This window comes from Cavia porcellus, unplaced genomic scaffold (assembly GCF_034190915.1).
Source record: "Cavia porcellus strain 051 isolate PalLab524CR breed Dunkin Hartley unplaced genomic scaffold, mCavPor4.1 scaffold_14, whole genome shotgun sequence".
NCBI lineage: Eukaryota > Metazoa > Chordata > Mammalia > Rodentia > Caviidae > Cavia > Cavia porcellus.
The window spans coordinates 9145322-9163724 of NW_026947497.1; the positions used below are offsets into that span (position 1 = coordinate 9145322).

General features: G+C 40.3%; 1 protein-coding gene and 1 pseudogene across 1 annotated transcript in view; one reads left to right on the forward strand and one right to left on the reverse strand.

Moving 5' to 3' along the window:
* Positions 1–492: 492 nt before the first annotated feature.
* Lrit3 (leucine rich repeat, Ig-like and transmembrane domains 3) overlaps positions 493–18403 on the forward strand; it is a 36237-nt gene continuing 18326 nt past the window's right edge. The window contains exons 1-2 of the mRNA XM_003467999.4: positions 493–685; positions 3619–4091. Of these exons, the coding sequence (XP_003468047.2) occupies positions 570–685; positions 3619–4091 (589 nt within the window). The 5' untranslated portion in view covers positions 493–569. The remainder of the gene's footprint in view (positions 686–3618; positions 4092–18403) is intronic.
* On the reverse strand, positions 11016–16450 carry LOC106027286 (centrosomal protein of 70 kDa-like; annotated as a pseudogene).

Consider the following 18403-nt stretch of genomic DNA (forward strand, 5'->3'; position numbering starts at 1 on the left):
CCCCGTAACCTGGACTTGATTCAGCTTACTTTTGGAGATGGCTAGTGTAGGGCAACACTGATAAGTCTACTGTAGTTCAATTTAGTGTCACGTGTTTCTATCTTTAAAACTAAATCTTTTAAAACTGAATGACACAACACATGTTGATAAAAGCAAATGCAATAAAAGCATTAATGCAATGTAAATAAACTACCAAATTCCCTAGCTCCCACCTAAGACCCTGAACTCTTTTCCACATTAAATGTATTTTTAAAGTGTGGTGACAGATGCATCCACAGAAAAGTGCCTTAGTAGGTATCTCTTTGCAAATCTAGATATGGACAGCTATTGAAGTTGCCCTGATGAGTCTGATTTTTCACTTCCTGAGAACGTGTTTCTTGCCAAACCATTCTCAGAGGCTGGGTCGATTGATCCCCGGAACAGACACTTGAAGGTTAAGTACCTGTGGCTCCCAGCTAATCCCGGGTAATCTGCTGTCCCTCGAGGACTGCCTGTGTTCCTGGCGCACTGTTTTCTGAATGCTTAGGAGTTGGCTTTTACCATTCGTGCAGTAACCTCTGGAAGGAGCCATGTGCTTCCTTGCATGCCTGTACATTGCGCTTGGCTTTTTGCAGGGAGTGAGTTCTTCGTGTCCTTCTCAGTGTACCTGTGATTATCATGGCAGGGACGACGGCTCAGGATCAAGGTACGGCCTTCTCTTGCTACTAAAGTGCCCACTTGAGTCAGTCTGATTTTAAAAGCAAGCTGCTTGACTATCAGAGTCCAGAGGTTGCATTTACATACACTTAGTTTAATTGTGTTAATAGTGGTTGGCCATAAATGTCCATTTATCATTTTCATTCTGAGCAATTTACCTCTCAAAAGACTTGCGAATTATTTGAAATTCCCAAACACTCTGTGTTACAAAAGTATTCCTCACGCTGACACAGATGTCCCTGTTGGGAGGCCTGGCCACTCTACCGTGTGGCCAGCATGGAAGTGGATTTTGGAAAGCACAGCTGAAGGTGTCCACATTGTTTACTGCCGGGGATTCCGTCTCCTTGGAGAATCACCGCTGACCACCATAGGACAGGAGGGAGGAAGATTACAAGAGAGAAGGGAGAGAGATCCTCATGCAGAATTTTTCATTTTAAGTAGTGGAATCCACAAAGCAAAGATGTGTGATACACACAGCTGGCTGACGACATTGCAGGGATTTATAGTGTTTTTTATCAGAGGGTTGCTTTGGCATCTACCTGTTCACTGTTTTAATGTGTTTCTCCCTTTAGGTATAATTTGAATGCAAAGCAGAACTCTTATTAACTAAACATGTAGACCTTTATTTGTTTTCTAGAGTACTTTTTAGCAAGAAAATCAGATTATTTGTGACTCAAGTAAAAGCAAACAATAATAATCAGGGCAGGGGAGTACGCAGCGGGACTGCACCTGCCTGGCCGTTGTGACGCTCTGGGTCTGAGCCCCAGCTCTGCCAGTGGTAATGATAACAATCATAATCGTAATCAGCCACAAAATGAGTCTTTTGTTTGGCTGTTTATAAGCTTTGCTCAACCATTTTTGGAATCTTTTTGAGGTATTCACCTGGGTGGATAATGATAGTAAAAGAAACGAACAAGATAAAGCCCTTTTTGCCCAGAAATCTGCCGCGGTGAAGGACCAGGCAAGGTTACTGTTGCGAGAGATGTCAGAAAGCCTTCCTTCGCCACGGTGGCTCCTTCCTGGCTGCTTCTACAAACATCAGACTATCGCACCTGCCAGGAGTGCTAGAAATGCTCTAGTCTACCCCTTCCCTTTCACAGAGGAAGAGAGAAGACTGCACAGAGAGGAAGTGATTTGTCAGTGGCCACAGAGGTGCACTGCTGTGGTGACCGAGTGGACAATCCATCCTCCAACAGATGAACGGACACACAAAATGTGGTGTTCACATGGCAGAGGGCCCCTGGAGAGCACGACATCCCAGCTCCAAGCCCACAAGCTGAAATGTCACAAGGTTTCTCTTCTGTGAGAAACCAAAAGATCCATCAAGGACAAACAGGAAGCAGGGAGACAGAGCCTTCTCACTAGGACAGGGACCAAGAGATGGAGGGAGAGGAAAGACGCGGGGAGAGGAGAAGAACAAAGGAGCTAAGATGAGCTCCGTACATCTACAACTCTACACGAGGAGCATAAACATTATGCACTGCAAAGGTGGACTAATTGTAATAAAGAGGCCGTCTTTTAGCTTCTCATGCTGGCCTCTTCTACTGTAGCACACTGAGATGCCTACTTATGAGTGAAGCTGCTGTTGTCCTGATGTAAAGTAGCACTGACATTTGCAATATAAAACAGCGATGAAGACTGAAAGGGATCTTCAGAGCATTTCTGCACTGTTTTCTTATAACGTCAGAGGAAGGTGATGCTAGTGAGGGCATGTGCTGCTTACCCCTGGCTTTAGAAACAGCATGATTTAATGTGATGCATTTTCACTGAAGGACTGTTTTATTGTTTAATTGTTATTATTTGCTAAATGCGTAGGGTGTTGTGACGCTGGTGCATTTTGCAAAACTTTTTTTTTGATCATTTTTAGGAACATAGATGAGTATATTATGGAAAATAAATAGGACTTTTTTTCCAGGCTAAAATGAATGTAAATTCTCAGATTCTTTACACTATAAACCCACATGGGGGACAGGCTTGTTTTTCTGCACGTGTTTCACTGTGCCAACAAACAAGGTCACACTAGGTCATTTAAGTTAGCGAGTGGTAGAAGGAATTCAATTTCTGGCTAATTTCTTAGGTGGAAAACAATGCACAGCTCATGCTGTAAAGCAGAGCTAGACTTTAAACATTTAGTATGAATGATTGCTTTTTTCCCAATATAGTGATTTTCTTAAAAAGGATCCCTTTCTGATTCTAACACATGATTCTTGCTGGGCCATTTCCAGATAGCTGCCCTTCAGAGCTGGGTAACATTGGGGCTGAAAGGGAGCTCTGTCCTCATTAGCAGGGAGACCTATGTGGTAATGGGTAATGCGTTCATTTAGATGCAAAATAAGATTGTTGAGAGTAGCAGCAAACACCTACAGGCTGCTCACGGTGTGCTAGGTAGGTACATTTTACACCAACCATCTTAATTAATAGAGTGCCACATGGGGAATGTGGCTGTGGTCTGGTAAAGTGGCTTTCCCTTGGCAGAGGAGGTGGCAAAGCTCAGATCTGAATCAGGATTAGCCTGAGTGTAGAGCTGTGCCTTTACCTATTCCCCAGTGTCTGCCGCCTGGGCGGGTGTGGTGATTAAACAGGGATGGACATGACCTGTACTGCCCAGGACTGACCTGGAAAGAGCTCCCGATGTGCCAGGTTGAACCCCATGAAGCCGCAGGTGTTTGTACTTTTTTTGTTGTATAACAATTATGGCCATTTCACGTGGCTCAACATACTGCTTGCTGCTGTCAGGATAATGAAGACGATGGTGACGATGACGATGACGATGGTGAGGCTTTATTAATGGCCAAGTCAGCCAAGTCACAAATATTTTGTGACAAGGAGGGAATGAAAAGTGGCTACATGTTTCCATTGAGGATTATTTTTTCCAGATGGGTCCTGAAAGTGCGTCTCTTTGTGTTGTTTTTGTGACGCTAGGTCCGTGCTGTGTAATGATCTGGACATGAACGAAGTCCCCGCCAACATCCCCGTGGACACCGCAAAGCTCCGCATCGAGAAGACCGTCATCCACAGCGTCCCCGCCGAGGCCTTCTACTACCTGGTGGAGCTCCGCTACCTCTGGCTCCCGTACAACTCGGTGGCCAGTGTGGAGCCCAGCAGCTTCTACAACCTGAAGGAGCTGCACGAGTTGCGCTTGGATGGGAACTCTCTGGCCACCTTCCCTTGGGCCTCTCTGTCGGACATGCCCCGTCTGAAGACCCTGGACTTGCACAATAACAGGATAACCAGTGTGCCAAATGAGGCAGGCCGGTATCTGAAGAACCTCGCCTACTTGGATTTATCAAGCAACAGACTAACCACGCTACCTCCAGATTTCATAGAGAGCTGGTCACATTTAGCTCGGACTCCTCCCAGAAGCCCAGACCTTTCGCCAAGGAGAATTATTCTTGGTAAGCTCACATGCCTCTGAGCTTTGCATGGGTACACACGCCTCTAGTTGCCCAGTCTTTTAAAAGCTAATGTTTGGTTTCTAACTCTACTTGTGTTCAGAAACATCTTTTGTGGCACTGAGGATGGAACCTAGGGCCTCATGCATGCCTGGCAAATGCTTCAGTGCTGAGCTACATCCCTGGCCCTTTTTTATTTTATTTTGAGTCTTCTAAATTGCCCAAAGTGGGCTTTCACTTGTAATCCTCTGCTCAGTCTCCCGAGTAGCTATTTTTGTGTTTTTCATAGAATAGTATCTTATCAGTTAACCTAGATCTAGTCACCAGTTTCCCTGGTGTAAGGTGAAATGGGTGTTTGTGCATGTGTATGTGTACATGTGTGCATGTATGAACATGTGCATATGTGAATGTGTGCGCAAGTGAGCACATGTGTGTGCATGTGTATGTGCATGTTGCATGTGTGTTCATGGGTATACACTTGCTTATGTGTATATGTGCACCTGTGCATGTGTGCGTGTGTGGGAGAGAAGCAGCCTCATAAGCCAGAGAGTGGACATTGCTTTCCAGGGCCGTTGGTTGGTCTAGGGGGTGGACTCCACTGACCGGGCCTGAAGGGCGCACGCTTGCACATTGGCTTCTGTCCTCTCTCCACTCATCCCTCTACTGTGCTCCTGCCACCCTGCACCAGGTAAAGGTGACGGAGGCATTGGGATCTTTATGGGGTGGCGATGCTCTCACTAGTTAGATCAGCTGCCAAAATTTCTTAATCCAGGAAGAGATGGCGGAGACACCAAGGTCTTCTTGAGTGGTGGCTGCCTGCTCACGGCAGTCGCCTGGCTGACAGCAGCTGAGCCCTGCCCAACTCAGATCTCTGTGGGCAGAGACAGCTTTCATAGTTCATGGGAGACACAGGCCGGAAGGTGTCCATCAATTCGAGTTGCTGAAATTTTGCCATTGAGTTTATCCATAAAGTCCGCATTGACAATTCCCAACATAGGTCTTTGCTTTTCTCAGGAGGATGAAAGAATTTCTGATGTTTGACCAACAAAAGAATTTATCAGCCAACTGGGCAAGAGGGAGCACAGATGCCCAATTCCTTTCATGCACACCCTTGCTGACTGGTACCACACGCCCCAGTATTTGCTGGAGTCAAATATAAGTTAAAGTTAGAGTTGAGATTTTTTTGATAAAAAAGAAAGTGATATAATGCCCATGCTCTGAACATTGATGTTGTTAAGCATAAATGTTGGTACTTATGAGACTAAACTATGGGTAATAAGAATCAGATGGAAAGAGGAAAACTCATCTAAGTTTTTCTTTCTTTAAGTAGCGATTTCATGTATTTTTCACAGCTTATGCAGTCCTCCAAATATGTTTGATTAGTATTATAGGATGGATTTAAGGGGAAAATACCTTAGTTTATCAGATATTAGCAGTATCGCTAGTATGTATGCACATACATACCATGTAAACCTACCCTGTGATATGTACTATTTTAGCCAATATGATTCTCATGAGTGAGGTTGTTAGTGTTTAAACACCTGTATTCTATTTCCCTACATATTTTTCTTTTGCCTACATATTTTAAGTTTCTTCAAAAAAAATTCTTGATTCTAATAGGATTATCCAGTAGACCTATATAGTGGAACATAAAGTTCAATTACTAAATTGCTATTGATAGCTCTTTAATAATTAGTCACTTAATATTGCTATTAAGAAGCAATTTACAAAACATTGAACTTGTGAACTCAATCTGAATAAGATCTCATGGATCAGACACAAAGCATTTTGAAGTTTCAGTGTTCACAGAGTCACTCAAGTGGCTTTATCTGTGCTTTTGTGTCCAGGTTCTTTAAAAACAGTAATGTGGAAATACTTTTAGTGTAACATTAAATCTAAAGTGCAGGATATAATGTTTACAAAGCATGATTTTAACAACTGAAAAGCATGCAGATAAGCAGAGTAAGAAATATACTTGCTGCTTCATGGTCCTTTATGATTGCAGGACATCTTATCATTTTTCTTGTTTTTGAAGTGTTCTGCAATAATCATACATTTTGATAGCTTGAAATGTATTGAGTTACATTTGCTGTGTTATAAAGGAAAACAAAGAAGATTTTGTTGAGAGAAGCCTGAGTGATGTGTATGAATTTCAATTTTCATATCTGAAAAATAGGCTCTGAAAATTGCCACCAGTGAGCACATGAGGCTTTGGGGGGACATCTGGGCACAAGCCATAACAGCCCATCTGGGTCTGGAGCCTACTTTCTCTGATTCTTCATAATACAAGGTGTGGAATAATATGAGCTATTTCCTTACATAGGAATTGCTTGACTGGCATCTTTAAATCATGATTTTATTTAACTAAAAAAAAATACATAGGGACAGTTTCTTCAGTTCTTAACCCATGAATAAAAATATCAATATAGCAAAATCGTCCTTTACTGGATTCACAAAGCCATAAACCAGTGCTCTGGGACTAAATATTTAAAGTAACTATGAGGTTGACTTTTCATCTCTAGCACAGGTAAAGAAATTTCCATGGTCTTTTTCTCCAGGTGAAGGAAATACTTGTGCAAGCATATTCTATAAAGTGCACTACTATCTACCTTGGGGGAAAACACTGCCGTAGAAGAGGGCATAACATGCTTTATTGTACCTAAATTTTCTCAGCTGTAATCATGAGCCCCTGGATCCATCACAGAATTTGCCAGAAGAAAAGCAGCAGCCTGAGTATCCCCATAGAGTTTCGAAGGTGGTATTTATTTATTAATTTATTCTGTCCTTGAGAGGACTGTGGAACACAAATCCCCATGGTTAGTGCTTCCTTCTCCCAGGTCCCCTCCCGAGGACCTCACGCACTTGTCCTCAGTCCCCATAGCTCCCCCAGAAGTAGGCTGGGTCATCACTGTCCTCTTTCTACAGCTGGTAGAGACAGGCTTCAAATTCACAGTCCAGCTCCAGACACATCTCTCTCAATTTTTAAACATTTTACTAACTGCAAGTTTGCAATGTAATCTGCATGCAGTGCAGTCAAGACCTGAGTGTACAATTTGAAATATTCTGATAACTGTCTGCCCACCTGGAACTCACGCCTTCCTCCTGATTCATAATACTTCTGTCATCCCGCAAAGTCCCAGCTCCCTTCCCCAGGAAATCTCCGTGGTCTCCACAGAATGTTTTGATTTTTCAGCCTGGGTTAATTCACGTGCTCACCAATGCCTGGTCAACGAGTCACACGCTAGGCTTCTCTTAACATTGTTTTACACATTTTTTGTGTCATACATTTCTATTTCTCTTGGATCAATTCCCAGGCCTGGAGTTGCTGCTTGTCAGATGGCTGGGTATATGGCTTGTTAGGAAACCTCCGACTTCTGAAGGGATTGCTGACATACATTCCCACCAGCCCTGCACAAGCCGGGCCGACCCACATTCACCCAACATTTCAGGTTGTCTGTTTCACTGTGGTTATTCTGTGGAGTGGGCTGGTCAACCTGATGCAATATCACATTGTGACTTTGATATGTATCTTCCCGATGACCAATCAGGTGTCCATTTGTTTACCAGCCCTTTGCATATGCTCCTTTATGAAGCAACCCTTCACATCTTTTGTCTAAGCTTTCTGAGTTTTTTAAACTATTGAATACAAATCATTTGTCAATTATAGGTAAATTTTTCCCCAAGCTTGCTTATTTATTCATTTTTTAATGGAGTATTTATTTGGCAAGCAAGTTTTAAAAATTTGATATTATCTGCTTTATTAGTTTTTTTCTTTAACAAGTGGTACTCTCTGTATACCTTCTGAGAAACATTGCCTGCTTCAGGGTCTCTGAGATATCCTACTTTGTTTGCAGTTCTAGTTTTTACATTCAGTTTTTAGCTTGTCTTAGCCTTTGTGTCATGGCTGTGATCCATCTCGAAATATTTTTTAGAGCTTGAGATTTATCTTTTTTCCAAACAGGTGTTCAGTTGCTCTGGTACCATTTTTTAAAAAATGTTTTTTCTTTCCTCCTTGGTTTATAAACACTCCCATCCCCATGAGGCTGAGGAACACGCTGTCTTTGCCTTGAAGGGCTTATCATTTAGAGTATAAGTTTTATACAATGATTGGTTGCCAACTTTTCACATACATTTACACACACAGACGTATAGCACATTTAATCCATTTGAGTTTTTAAAAATTTATTTTAAAAAGAAAAACCCAGAAAAATCAAGAAGCAAAACAAAAAAAACAACATAAAAAGAACAGCAACAACAAAGAACAATAGCAATATAGGATTTCAAAACAAAATGATAGGAATTTAACAATGGTTGTAATGTTGCATATTGTTATCTTCAAAGTAGTTTCTCAGTCCTTTGAGTTTTTGAAGCATGAAAAAATTCTATATTACTGTTCTACAAAGGATTAAAGCAAAACTGATTTGCCCCATCTAAGAATAGTTATATAAAATTTTTAATTAATGCAAATTATTGTTATTGTGGCCGGTGTGTTGCCTTAAAGGAATGCAGTGCAAGTGACACTTTAACTTTAGAGAACTTTTTATTTTTTTGTCCCTAGGAGAAAAATACTTGTTGAATGTGTTTGGTTCTTGAATAGCTTCAGGTTTTAAAAATTGTACCTTTGTCTTTAGGTGTTTCAAAACAGACATAAATGTGCATGATATTTATGAGGGATTTAAAAGGATTTAATCCTAGTTTCTAGAACTTTTAGATGTAACCAGTTGGTTTCATTTTTTAAAAAAGTTTTGTTTTACCATGCACACATTTTTATAATCATTTTAAGGTGTAAATAAAGGGACTGATTTTCTAGCTCTTGAATCTTTCCCTATATAGACATTAGACTGCAGAAGTTGCCGTGTTGACTTTTTTTATTTGTCAGTAACACAGCTCTACCTGTGGCTCTACCCATGGCTCTAATGGATGTTAGGAGACAAAGAGACAAGCTGCGGTACAGAGACTATTAGAGGTAGCTAGAGGTTAAAAACCAAAAATATAACCAGACAACCAAACTGCCCCCCCAAAACAACTCTGGGAATCAGGACTGTAAGCCACTCATAGAGTCAAAGCAGTACGCTCTGTGTTCTTTAGTTTTGTCTGTCCTGCAGTTGAAACATTACTGTTGGCTTCCCAGATGTATGACACTGCATGGCAAAGACACATCAAGGCACTGGGGTGAGTGCTTTATAAAGTCAAGATGCTTACATTCAAATCCTGGCTGTCAACAGTGTGATCCCTGGAAGATTCTTTAACCTTCTCGAAACTTGGTTCCCTCATCTTTACAATGAGGACGACATACTATTTCCTAGTGATACTGTGATGATTGGGTGAGAGCATCCTTTAGGTCAGTGGCGAACCTGTGTCACGTGTGCTGCGGTGGGCACACAGAGCTCTCTCTGTTGGTGTGTGAGCTGAGCTGCCCCACGCACTGGGTTTGATAAATTATCAGCAGGCACACAACAGCAAAGATCCCACTCATTACACAAAAGCAAGTCACACACAAACTTAACTTCTAGTACAAGGCTGTTGGTACCATTGAAAGCTGTTACTGTTTTTCTTTTAAGACAAGGAATGTTAAACGATGAGGCTTTTTTTTGTTGTTGTTGTAAAACTAAAATCTCTTATTTCAGGTGTAAACTTCAGGTTGGCACTTTGCAATACATGAGTGGGTTCTGGGTTGTAGTTTGGGCACCTGGTCTCTAGAAGATTCGCCGTCACTGCTTTAAATTAGCTGTTTGGAGACAATTTCTCATAGTGTCTCTAATCTCTGCATATCTGTGGGCAGAATAGGTGTTGTTGCTGCCAAAAGACTTTTGTTAGAGAAGTTTCAGGTTAAGGTAGAGATAAAATTCTTACTGCACGGCAAACTACAGGCATGCTTACTCCCCAGTCTATAAAGACTGTCTCTTTCCAGCGCTGAATTTATCTGTCCTTCGACTCTGCCCCAGTCTGCTGTCTCCTGTTCACATCCGTGAAACTGCGGCAGGCTGGTTTGCCAGGGTTGGGAGTTTCCCAAAATGTGTTTGTTTCTCAGCACTAAAATCAAGAAAGTCTTAGGCAAACTGGGATGGGCTGGTTGCAATAAAGTACAACAAAATCTCAGCACCTTTGTAGTTCTTGAAGTTCTGTAGCATTTGCTATGAGAGAAACAGTAACTTTTAATTTTAACATTTGTTACAAGACTTTTATTTGAGATCACATCCCTTGAAAAAGCACTTATATAGATTGCAAAAAAGACATTAACAAAAGAGGAATTTCTAACTACTTATCTATTTTATCCCATGACTCATTTCCTACCCCAACACAAAGAAACTTTTTCTTTTTTGACTTTCTTCTTCTTGCTCTGAAAAGACAGTTGCCATGAGGCATATCTTATAGCATACCCATCAGTCCTTGCCAAGAAGGCAGTAGCTTACTACAGACTAGACTTGGCATTCCTTTTGTCCTGAAAGTGAGTAAATCTTGAACTTAAATACAACTTTTCTATTATTTATACTCTCTGTCTCTCTCTCTGGGTCTTTTACTCACAAACTCTACCCTAAATTTTAAGCACTCAAGAATTGCTTAAAATATGATTAAACAATATAGAGCTAATTTACTATTTTGATAACCTAGCAGCTGTTTTTGTAAAAAAAATCTCAAAGTTGGGCCTGGGGATTTAGCTCAGCGGCATAAGCGCCTGCCTTGTAAGTGTGTGGTTGTGAGTTCGATCCCCAGTACCGATAAAGAAGAAAAAGACAAAAAAAAAAAAAAAAAAAAATCTCGAAGTTAATTTAAAAAAAAAAGCTATAGGGAAAATCACCAAATACTAAGAGGATAAATTCTGAAAGCAAATATATTTTAAACCCTTCGGCTCAAAATAAGATCAATTCTACAGAATACTTAGAATGGCAATAATACAATTTATACACTAAAATGATTCAATTTGTTTCAGTATGAAAGTACTTTTAATTTCTTTACTGCAGATACAACAGCATCCAAGTCATCAGTTTCTAAGATTCCAAGCTGGTCATTAGTTAATGCCTGAATTGCTGGGAAGAACTCCTCGTGTTCTTCTGATCTGTTGAGAGTGCTTCGGAGGTCTTCAGGGCCTAATACCTGTGTACCCTGCTCACTCACATCCTCATCAGTCAGCCCACACACCTGTCCAGCTGTGCTCGCTGGCACACACGCTGAGGATGGGCTGTCTGATCCTAAGGGTTCATGGAGATTCCTCACGGCATTGTTTCTCCAAGTCTGGAATAAATTTCATTCACTCGGGGATGGACTTCATTTAGAGAAGGCACAGCAAAGAACGTTTGGAAGTGACGAATGACTTGCAAAGTTTGAAAGTTTGGCAGGTTGCTGTGCTTTCCCTTATTTTCAACTTCTTCCAACATCGCATCAGATTTTCAACTTTAACATCTTTATTTTCATCCTGGTTCTTAAAATTAAGCCAAGGCTGGCCGGGGAGTTAGCTCAGTGGCACAGGCGCTTGCCAGGCAGGTGCAAGGTCATGAGTTTGATCCCCAGCAACAACAACAACAGCAAAAAAGCTAAGCCAAGGCGCCAGTGCTGTAGACAGTGTTTTTAAGGGCTCAGCCTTCAGGGCTGTCAGTTCATCTGCCCACATTTCTATTACAGGAACGAGATGTTCAAATCCATGATCTATTTTTTAAAATTTAACGAGAAAAAAACACAAAAAAGAAAAACATACAGCAACTATTACAACAAAAAAAAAAAACCAAAACAATAACAACATAAGGCTTTCAAAACAAGATGACAGGAATTTAACAATGGTTGTTTTATTGCATATCGTTATCTTCAAAAGAGTTGCTTAGATTACCAGATACAGACATGCAAAATTGATCAAGGCATGACTATTAACTGTTCTTTTCCATGAACTAATAGAATTAGTAGTATAATAATCTTGACTGTCATATATATACACACACATCTATATACAAATTTATATCTTTTTCCTTCCCCTTCCTTCTTTTCCCTTTTCCCAGTTATTTTTTTCCCTTTTGAGCAGTTTCTTATCCTTTCACAATATCTATTGTGAATTTTGGGTCTTATGTACTTTCATAGTTTCTTATACTGGGGAGACAATAGGATATAAACACATATATGGGTCTGATTTATTTCACTTATGAGTATGGTCTCAAGTCACATCCACTTAATATAAAAGCCTCAAGTTGATCCTCCTTTATAGCTGAGTAGTGCTCCACTGTATAAAAATACCACATCTTTTTTTATCCATTCCTCAGTTGATGGGCATTTGGGTTGTTTCCAAGATCTGGCTATTACAAATTGTGCTGCTATAAACATGGGTGCACATACATCACTGTGATATCATCTTTTGAAATCTCCTGGGAATATGCCCAGAAGTGGAATAGCTGGGTCAAATGGAACTTTCAATCCCAAGCTTTTTGAGGAATCTCCAGACTGACCTCTACAGTAGTTGTCTACACTCCCACAAATAGTGCCAGAGAGTTCCTTTTTCCCCACAGCCTCTCCAGCATTTGTTGTTGGTAGTTTTCTTCATCCTGGCCATTCTTTCTGAGATGAAATATCGTATGGTTTTAATTTGCATTTCTCTAATGTCCAATGATGCTGAACATTTTTTCATGTATTTATTTCATGTATTTATTTGCCATTTGTATTTCTTCATTTGAGAATTGTGTGTTCTTCTCAGATGCCTATTTTATATTGAATCTTTGAATTGGGGGGGGACTGATTTTTTTTATTCTTTATATATTCTAGACAGAAGTTCTTTGTCTGAAGGATTGTTGGTAAATTTTTTTTTCCAGGGATTGAACTCATGACTTTGTGCTTGCTAGGCAGGAGCTTACACCGCTGAGTTAAACTGGCAAAATTTTTTCCCAATCCGTGGGATATTTTCCACTCTGTTGGTGATTTCTTTTTGGTCTTTTTTGTTTTTATTGGTACCAGGGATCGAACTCACGACTGCCTGCTTGCAAGGCAGGCACTTATGCTGCTGAGCTAAATCCCCAGCCCCTGTTGGTGATTTCTTCTGATGAGCAAAAGCTTTTTAATAAGATGGGATCCAAGTTGTGATTCTCCAAAGTACTTCCTGTGTGGTTTGCTTTTTGTTTATGAACTCTTCCCCTACCCCTATGTCTCTGAGATTTCTACCTTCTTTGTCTTCCAGCAGATTTAGTGTTTCTGTTTTAATGTTTAGATCCTTCATCCATTTTCACTTTAGTTTAATATGGGGTGATAGACATGGGTGTCGTTTAAATCTTCATCATATGGAGAGCCAGTTTTTCCAGCACCATTTATTAAAGAGTCTCTCTTTCTTCCAGTGAATGTGTTTGGCCCCTTTGTCAAAGATAAGATGGCTGGGTGTGTTTGTAGTTGTGTCTGCATCTTTCATTCTGTTCCATTGACCCTCAGGTCTGGTTTTTTTTTTTCTCCCAGTAACAAGCTGATTTTATTACAGTAGATTTGTAGTATAAATTTAAGTCAGGGATTGTGATGCCTCTTGCCTTGCCTTTGATTCCTAGGATTGCCTTTGCTATTCTAGGTCTCTTCTGGTTCCAGATGAATTTTAGGAGTGATTTCTCTAGATCTGTGAGGTATGCTAATGGTATTTTGATTGAGATTGCATTAAATCTGTATAGCAGTTTTGGGTGTATGGCCATTTTCACTGTGTTGGTTCTTCCTTTCCATCAGCAAGGAATATCTTTCCATTTTCTGAGATCCTCTTCGATCTCCTTTTTCAGGAAACTGTAATTTTCAGTATATAGATCTTTTACATCCTTTGTCAGATTGATTCCTAAGTATTTTATTTTTGGGGCTGCTATTGCAAAAGGTATTGTTACTCTAATTTCACTCTCAGTGACTTTATTGTTTGTGTACAGGAATGCTATTGAGTTTTGAATGCTGACTTTGTATCCAGCTGCACTGCTGAATTTGCTTATTAAATCTAGTAGACTTTTGGTGGAGTTTTTGGGGTCTTCTATGTAGCACATCATGTCATCTGAAAATAATGATAATTTAACTACTTCTTTTCCTATCTTCATTTCTTTTATTTGCCTGTCTTGTCTAATTGTTCTGGCTAATGTTTCCAGAACTATATTGAATAAGAGTGGTGATCGTGGACATCCTTATCTTGTTCCTGATTTCAGAGTGAAAGTTTTCAGTTTTTGTCCATTTAGTATGATATTGGCTGTTGGTTTGTCATAGATGGTTTTATCAGATTGAGGTAGATACCATCTTTTACGATTTTTGTAGGTATTTTTTTTCTTAAATCATGACTGAGTGTTGGACTTTATCAAAGGCCTTTTCTGCATCTATTGAGATGATCATGCGATTTTTGTCTTTGGCTCTGTTAAGAAGGTGTAATACTTTCATTGTTTTGCATATGTTGGACCATCCCTGCATTCCTAGGATGAATCCCACTCGGTCATGGTGTATAATCTTCTTGATGATTTATGGCATTCTGTTTGCTAGTATTTTGTTGAGGATTTTTGCATCTTCGTTCATTAGAGAGATTAGCTTGTAGCTTCTTTTTTGGTTGGGTCTTTTTCTGATTTTGGTATCAAGGTAATTCTTGCCTCTAGGAATGAGTCAGGGAGAATTGATTACTTTTCAATTTCATTAAAGAGTTTGAATTATATTGGTGTTAATTGAATCCATCAGGACTTGCGCTCTTCTTTGTTAGTAAATTTTTAATTACATTCTCAATTTCTTTAAGTGATGTTGGATTATTCAGAAGTTTTATATCTTCTTGATTCAGCTTTGGTAGTTCACATATTTCTAGGCATGTGTCTATTTCTTCTGCATTTTCCATCCTATGCAAGTATAGATCTTTTCTACAAATAGTTTTTAATGTTATTTGTGTAGATGCCTTCTTCTTCATTGGCACCCATAAATCTTATATTATTTTTTTTGCACCATCTTGGAGTTGTTGAATTGTTATTTTATGACCCCTTGATATTTTTAAGCAATCTTTTCTTTCATGGACACTAGCCTTGACCCTGTCTTCAAGGTATGAAAGTCTATCTTCAGCTTTGTTCAAGTGGGTTTTATTCCACCTTTCAGTGGAATCTTTAATTTCCTGGATAACTATTTGAATCTGTTTCATGCATTCTAATCCTTTCCTATATTGTTTATTTTAGGTTTCCATCATATTCCTGTGCTCCTCTTTTTTTGTTGTTGTTTTTTGTCTGTCTCCTCTAACTCTGTGGAGCAATTCTTTTTTACAGATGCCATTTCTTTCTTTACTTGAGAGAGTATTTCTGATCTGATTTCCTCTATAGCTTCATGGATTTGTTTCTTTACTTGCTCTCTTTTCAGAGATTGCAGGTGTGTGTCTTCCAATTTCTTCTATTTCTGTGTCTCCTGCACTTGTTCTGGGAAGGCTGGAAATCTGAGTTTTCATTTTGCTTTTTTGTTTTGTCATTTTCTCCTTTTGGTTTGAATTTTGATCTTTTCAATCTTGCTAATTTTGCCTATGCCTTGTGTGCACGATTGTTAAGGTCCTACTGTGTGGTTAGCTTTCTCTCAGTTTCCAGTCCTGGGTAGACAGTGGCATCACTGGCACAGTCACAGGCCTGCCACAGTCACCTGGTTGGAGGGCAGGATCAGTGGCATAGTCACAGGGCCCACTGCAGGCACCTGGGCCCAAATCCACAGTCTTGGACAAAGTCTCTGTTAAAGTGCTGGGGTCCTTCTTTGCTCTCTTGATAAATTATTACTGGAGCTTTTGGGGTGTGAATAATTGAATTGATCATACATAGCAACTGAAACTACCTCTGATCAACTGGAGCCTGTTGATGGTTTTCTTTGCTGAGTTCATCTTTTTTCTCTGTGTCCTCAGTTTTTGTATGACTGGTAAGCTCCTGTAATTTTATGTTTTTCTTGAGGTCTTTTTCCAGTTTCTTCACTTGTTTCTAAGTCTTAATTCATGTTGTGTGGGCCTGCTTTTTAAATCTTTTTGCAAGTTTAGTTTTTCACTTAAAAGTACATTAATCTTGGAGTTTGGTTCCTTGACTTGATTCTGCAGTGACCTTAGAAAGCCTTTGTAAGGTGTAAAGCCTTCAGATTTCTATTATCTTTTTCTTCTTCAGATTGACTTCATCTTTTTTATACTGCTTCAGAGTATGGATTTTTCTAATTTTAGATTCATAGTCAATCAAGCAAAGTAACTGCCAATACAAGACTATGAGTAACTCTTTTCATAGATAGGCAAACACTCTGTTTTGAGTGATAACTTGTTCTTCCCTTTTTGTGAATCAACAGACATCCTTTTGCAAAGAAGCAATAGTCTGTTGCTGGCCCATTTGTTTTTCCTCTCAATGTTGGCATTTTGACTACGAAGTTTTATGCTCCTTTTGAAGATCTTTCCTTTTATTCATTACTCCTGGTATGGTGCTTGGATTTTTTTCTAGCTGAAGCTCATTTTTAAGATGCTGATTAGTTTCTTACGAGCTCTTGCATTATGTTCTGTGATAGGATTCCAAATGATAGGATTATTTCCAAAAGATGTAAAGTATAAAACAAAAGATGCCTTTATTCTGAGAACATGAAGAGAGATAACCAACACCCCCCAGCCACTGGAGTCCAGTGATCTCTCCAGCAGGCACATGGCGTTGGGGGTATATAAGTAGCCTAAGTTTAGGGTAGTGTCCTAGGGCCATTAGAGATGCACAGGTATTTCATTGGCACATGTTTGGCACCAGGGGCAGATTCCTAAGGGTGGGGAGAGATAGAGTTACAGGTAAATCTCTAGGGGTGAGGGAGATAGGAACTCCCTGGTTCTGGCTGAGGCTTTTTCAGTTACAGTGTCTGGTCTGGGCCCAAATCCTTTCATATCCTGTCTTATGATTATTATGAAAAGAGACAAAGATTTCTCTCTTTAACTACTTACTGCTGGCAGGGGGCGCTGTACTGGAGTCTAGGGAAGTCGATGGTATGACGATGGGATGACAGGATGACGGTTGATGCCCAGGTAGATGCTGGTGCCAGGTGTTTTAGCCAGGACAACTTCACTGGTGAATGCATGTATGTTAGACTGGAAAAACAAAGAGACATAATGTTATGAGGGGACATGGCACTGTCATATTTAAGGACCCAGGTGAGGTAAAGGGAAAGATGACTTTGATTTAGACATGTCATTCTATCAGGATGATGTTGAGGTAGGATCATTGTCACGGTGAGGTAAAATTCTGAAAATTAAATGTGAGGTTAGAAGGAGTGAAGTTATGAGAGGTGATTACTCTCCCATCTGAAAGCATAAAAGTTCAGAGGGTAGGTGTGTAAAACTTGTCTCCAGTCCAGGATTTGAACTGGAAAAAATAGGGGGAGCAGGGAAGGTGGTGGCTGTACCAGTATAGGGAACGTAAGGGCTTAGGCTTTCAGGGATGTCGTGTTTAACCAGACAGCTGAGGGTAGAAAGAACTATGACAGTTATCACATAGAACATTATGAAGATGATCTTACGCATGTTGTGGGAGTCTCTAGGAAAGACTGTCAAGAGTCCTGCTGTAAAAATGATCATTAATAGAACGTAAGAAATTAGGAACCAAAGTGGATAACAAAACATGACTTAGCCTGTTAACTGTGGCTGTGAGGCCTTCGTGAAACGGAGATGGGTGAGTGACAGAAAATGAGATGACCACTCAGAATGATCAGATTTAGGGCTGGGAGGGCACCTCTTAGCCTGAGTGATGTGAAACTAGGATGGGAGTCCAGCAACTTTGACTGCTGTAGGGCTAGCCAAGTAGACCAGATAGGGGCCACTCCACCTTGGTTGTAGTGCTGTGGATTTAGTACATTTGAGATAAATTAGATCTCCTGGGGATATAGGAGGATCTGGTTTGGCCTCTCCAGAGGGTTGTGGAAGGCAGAGATCAGCATATTGTCACAACAGGTGTTGGAGGAAGGAGAGGACTGGGACATAGTCAGCAAGGGGAGGGAGATTTTGGGGAGTAGGAAGATTGTGGAGTAAGAATGGCCTGCTGTACATAAATTCAAAAGGACTTAAGAAAGTAGGGGCCCAGGGAAGTGCCATGAGCTTGGCTAAGGCTAAGGGCAAAAGTTGAGGCCAAGGTTGGTGTAGTTCTAAAGTGAGTTTTGTAAGGTGTGTCTTTATGAGGCCATTTGCCCTTTCTACTTTTCCTGAGGATTGCGGATGGTATGGGATGTGTAGGTGCTAGGTGATGTGTAAGCTTGAGGATACCTGTTGAGTGATCTGAGAAATAAAGGTGGGACCATTATCTGACTGAATACTCTGAGGTAGACCAAACCTTGGAATGATTTCTTGTAATATGACTTTGGTAACTACATCAGCAGTTTCCCTGGTTGTGGGA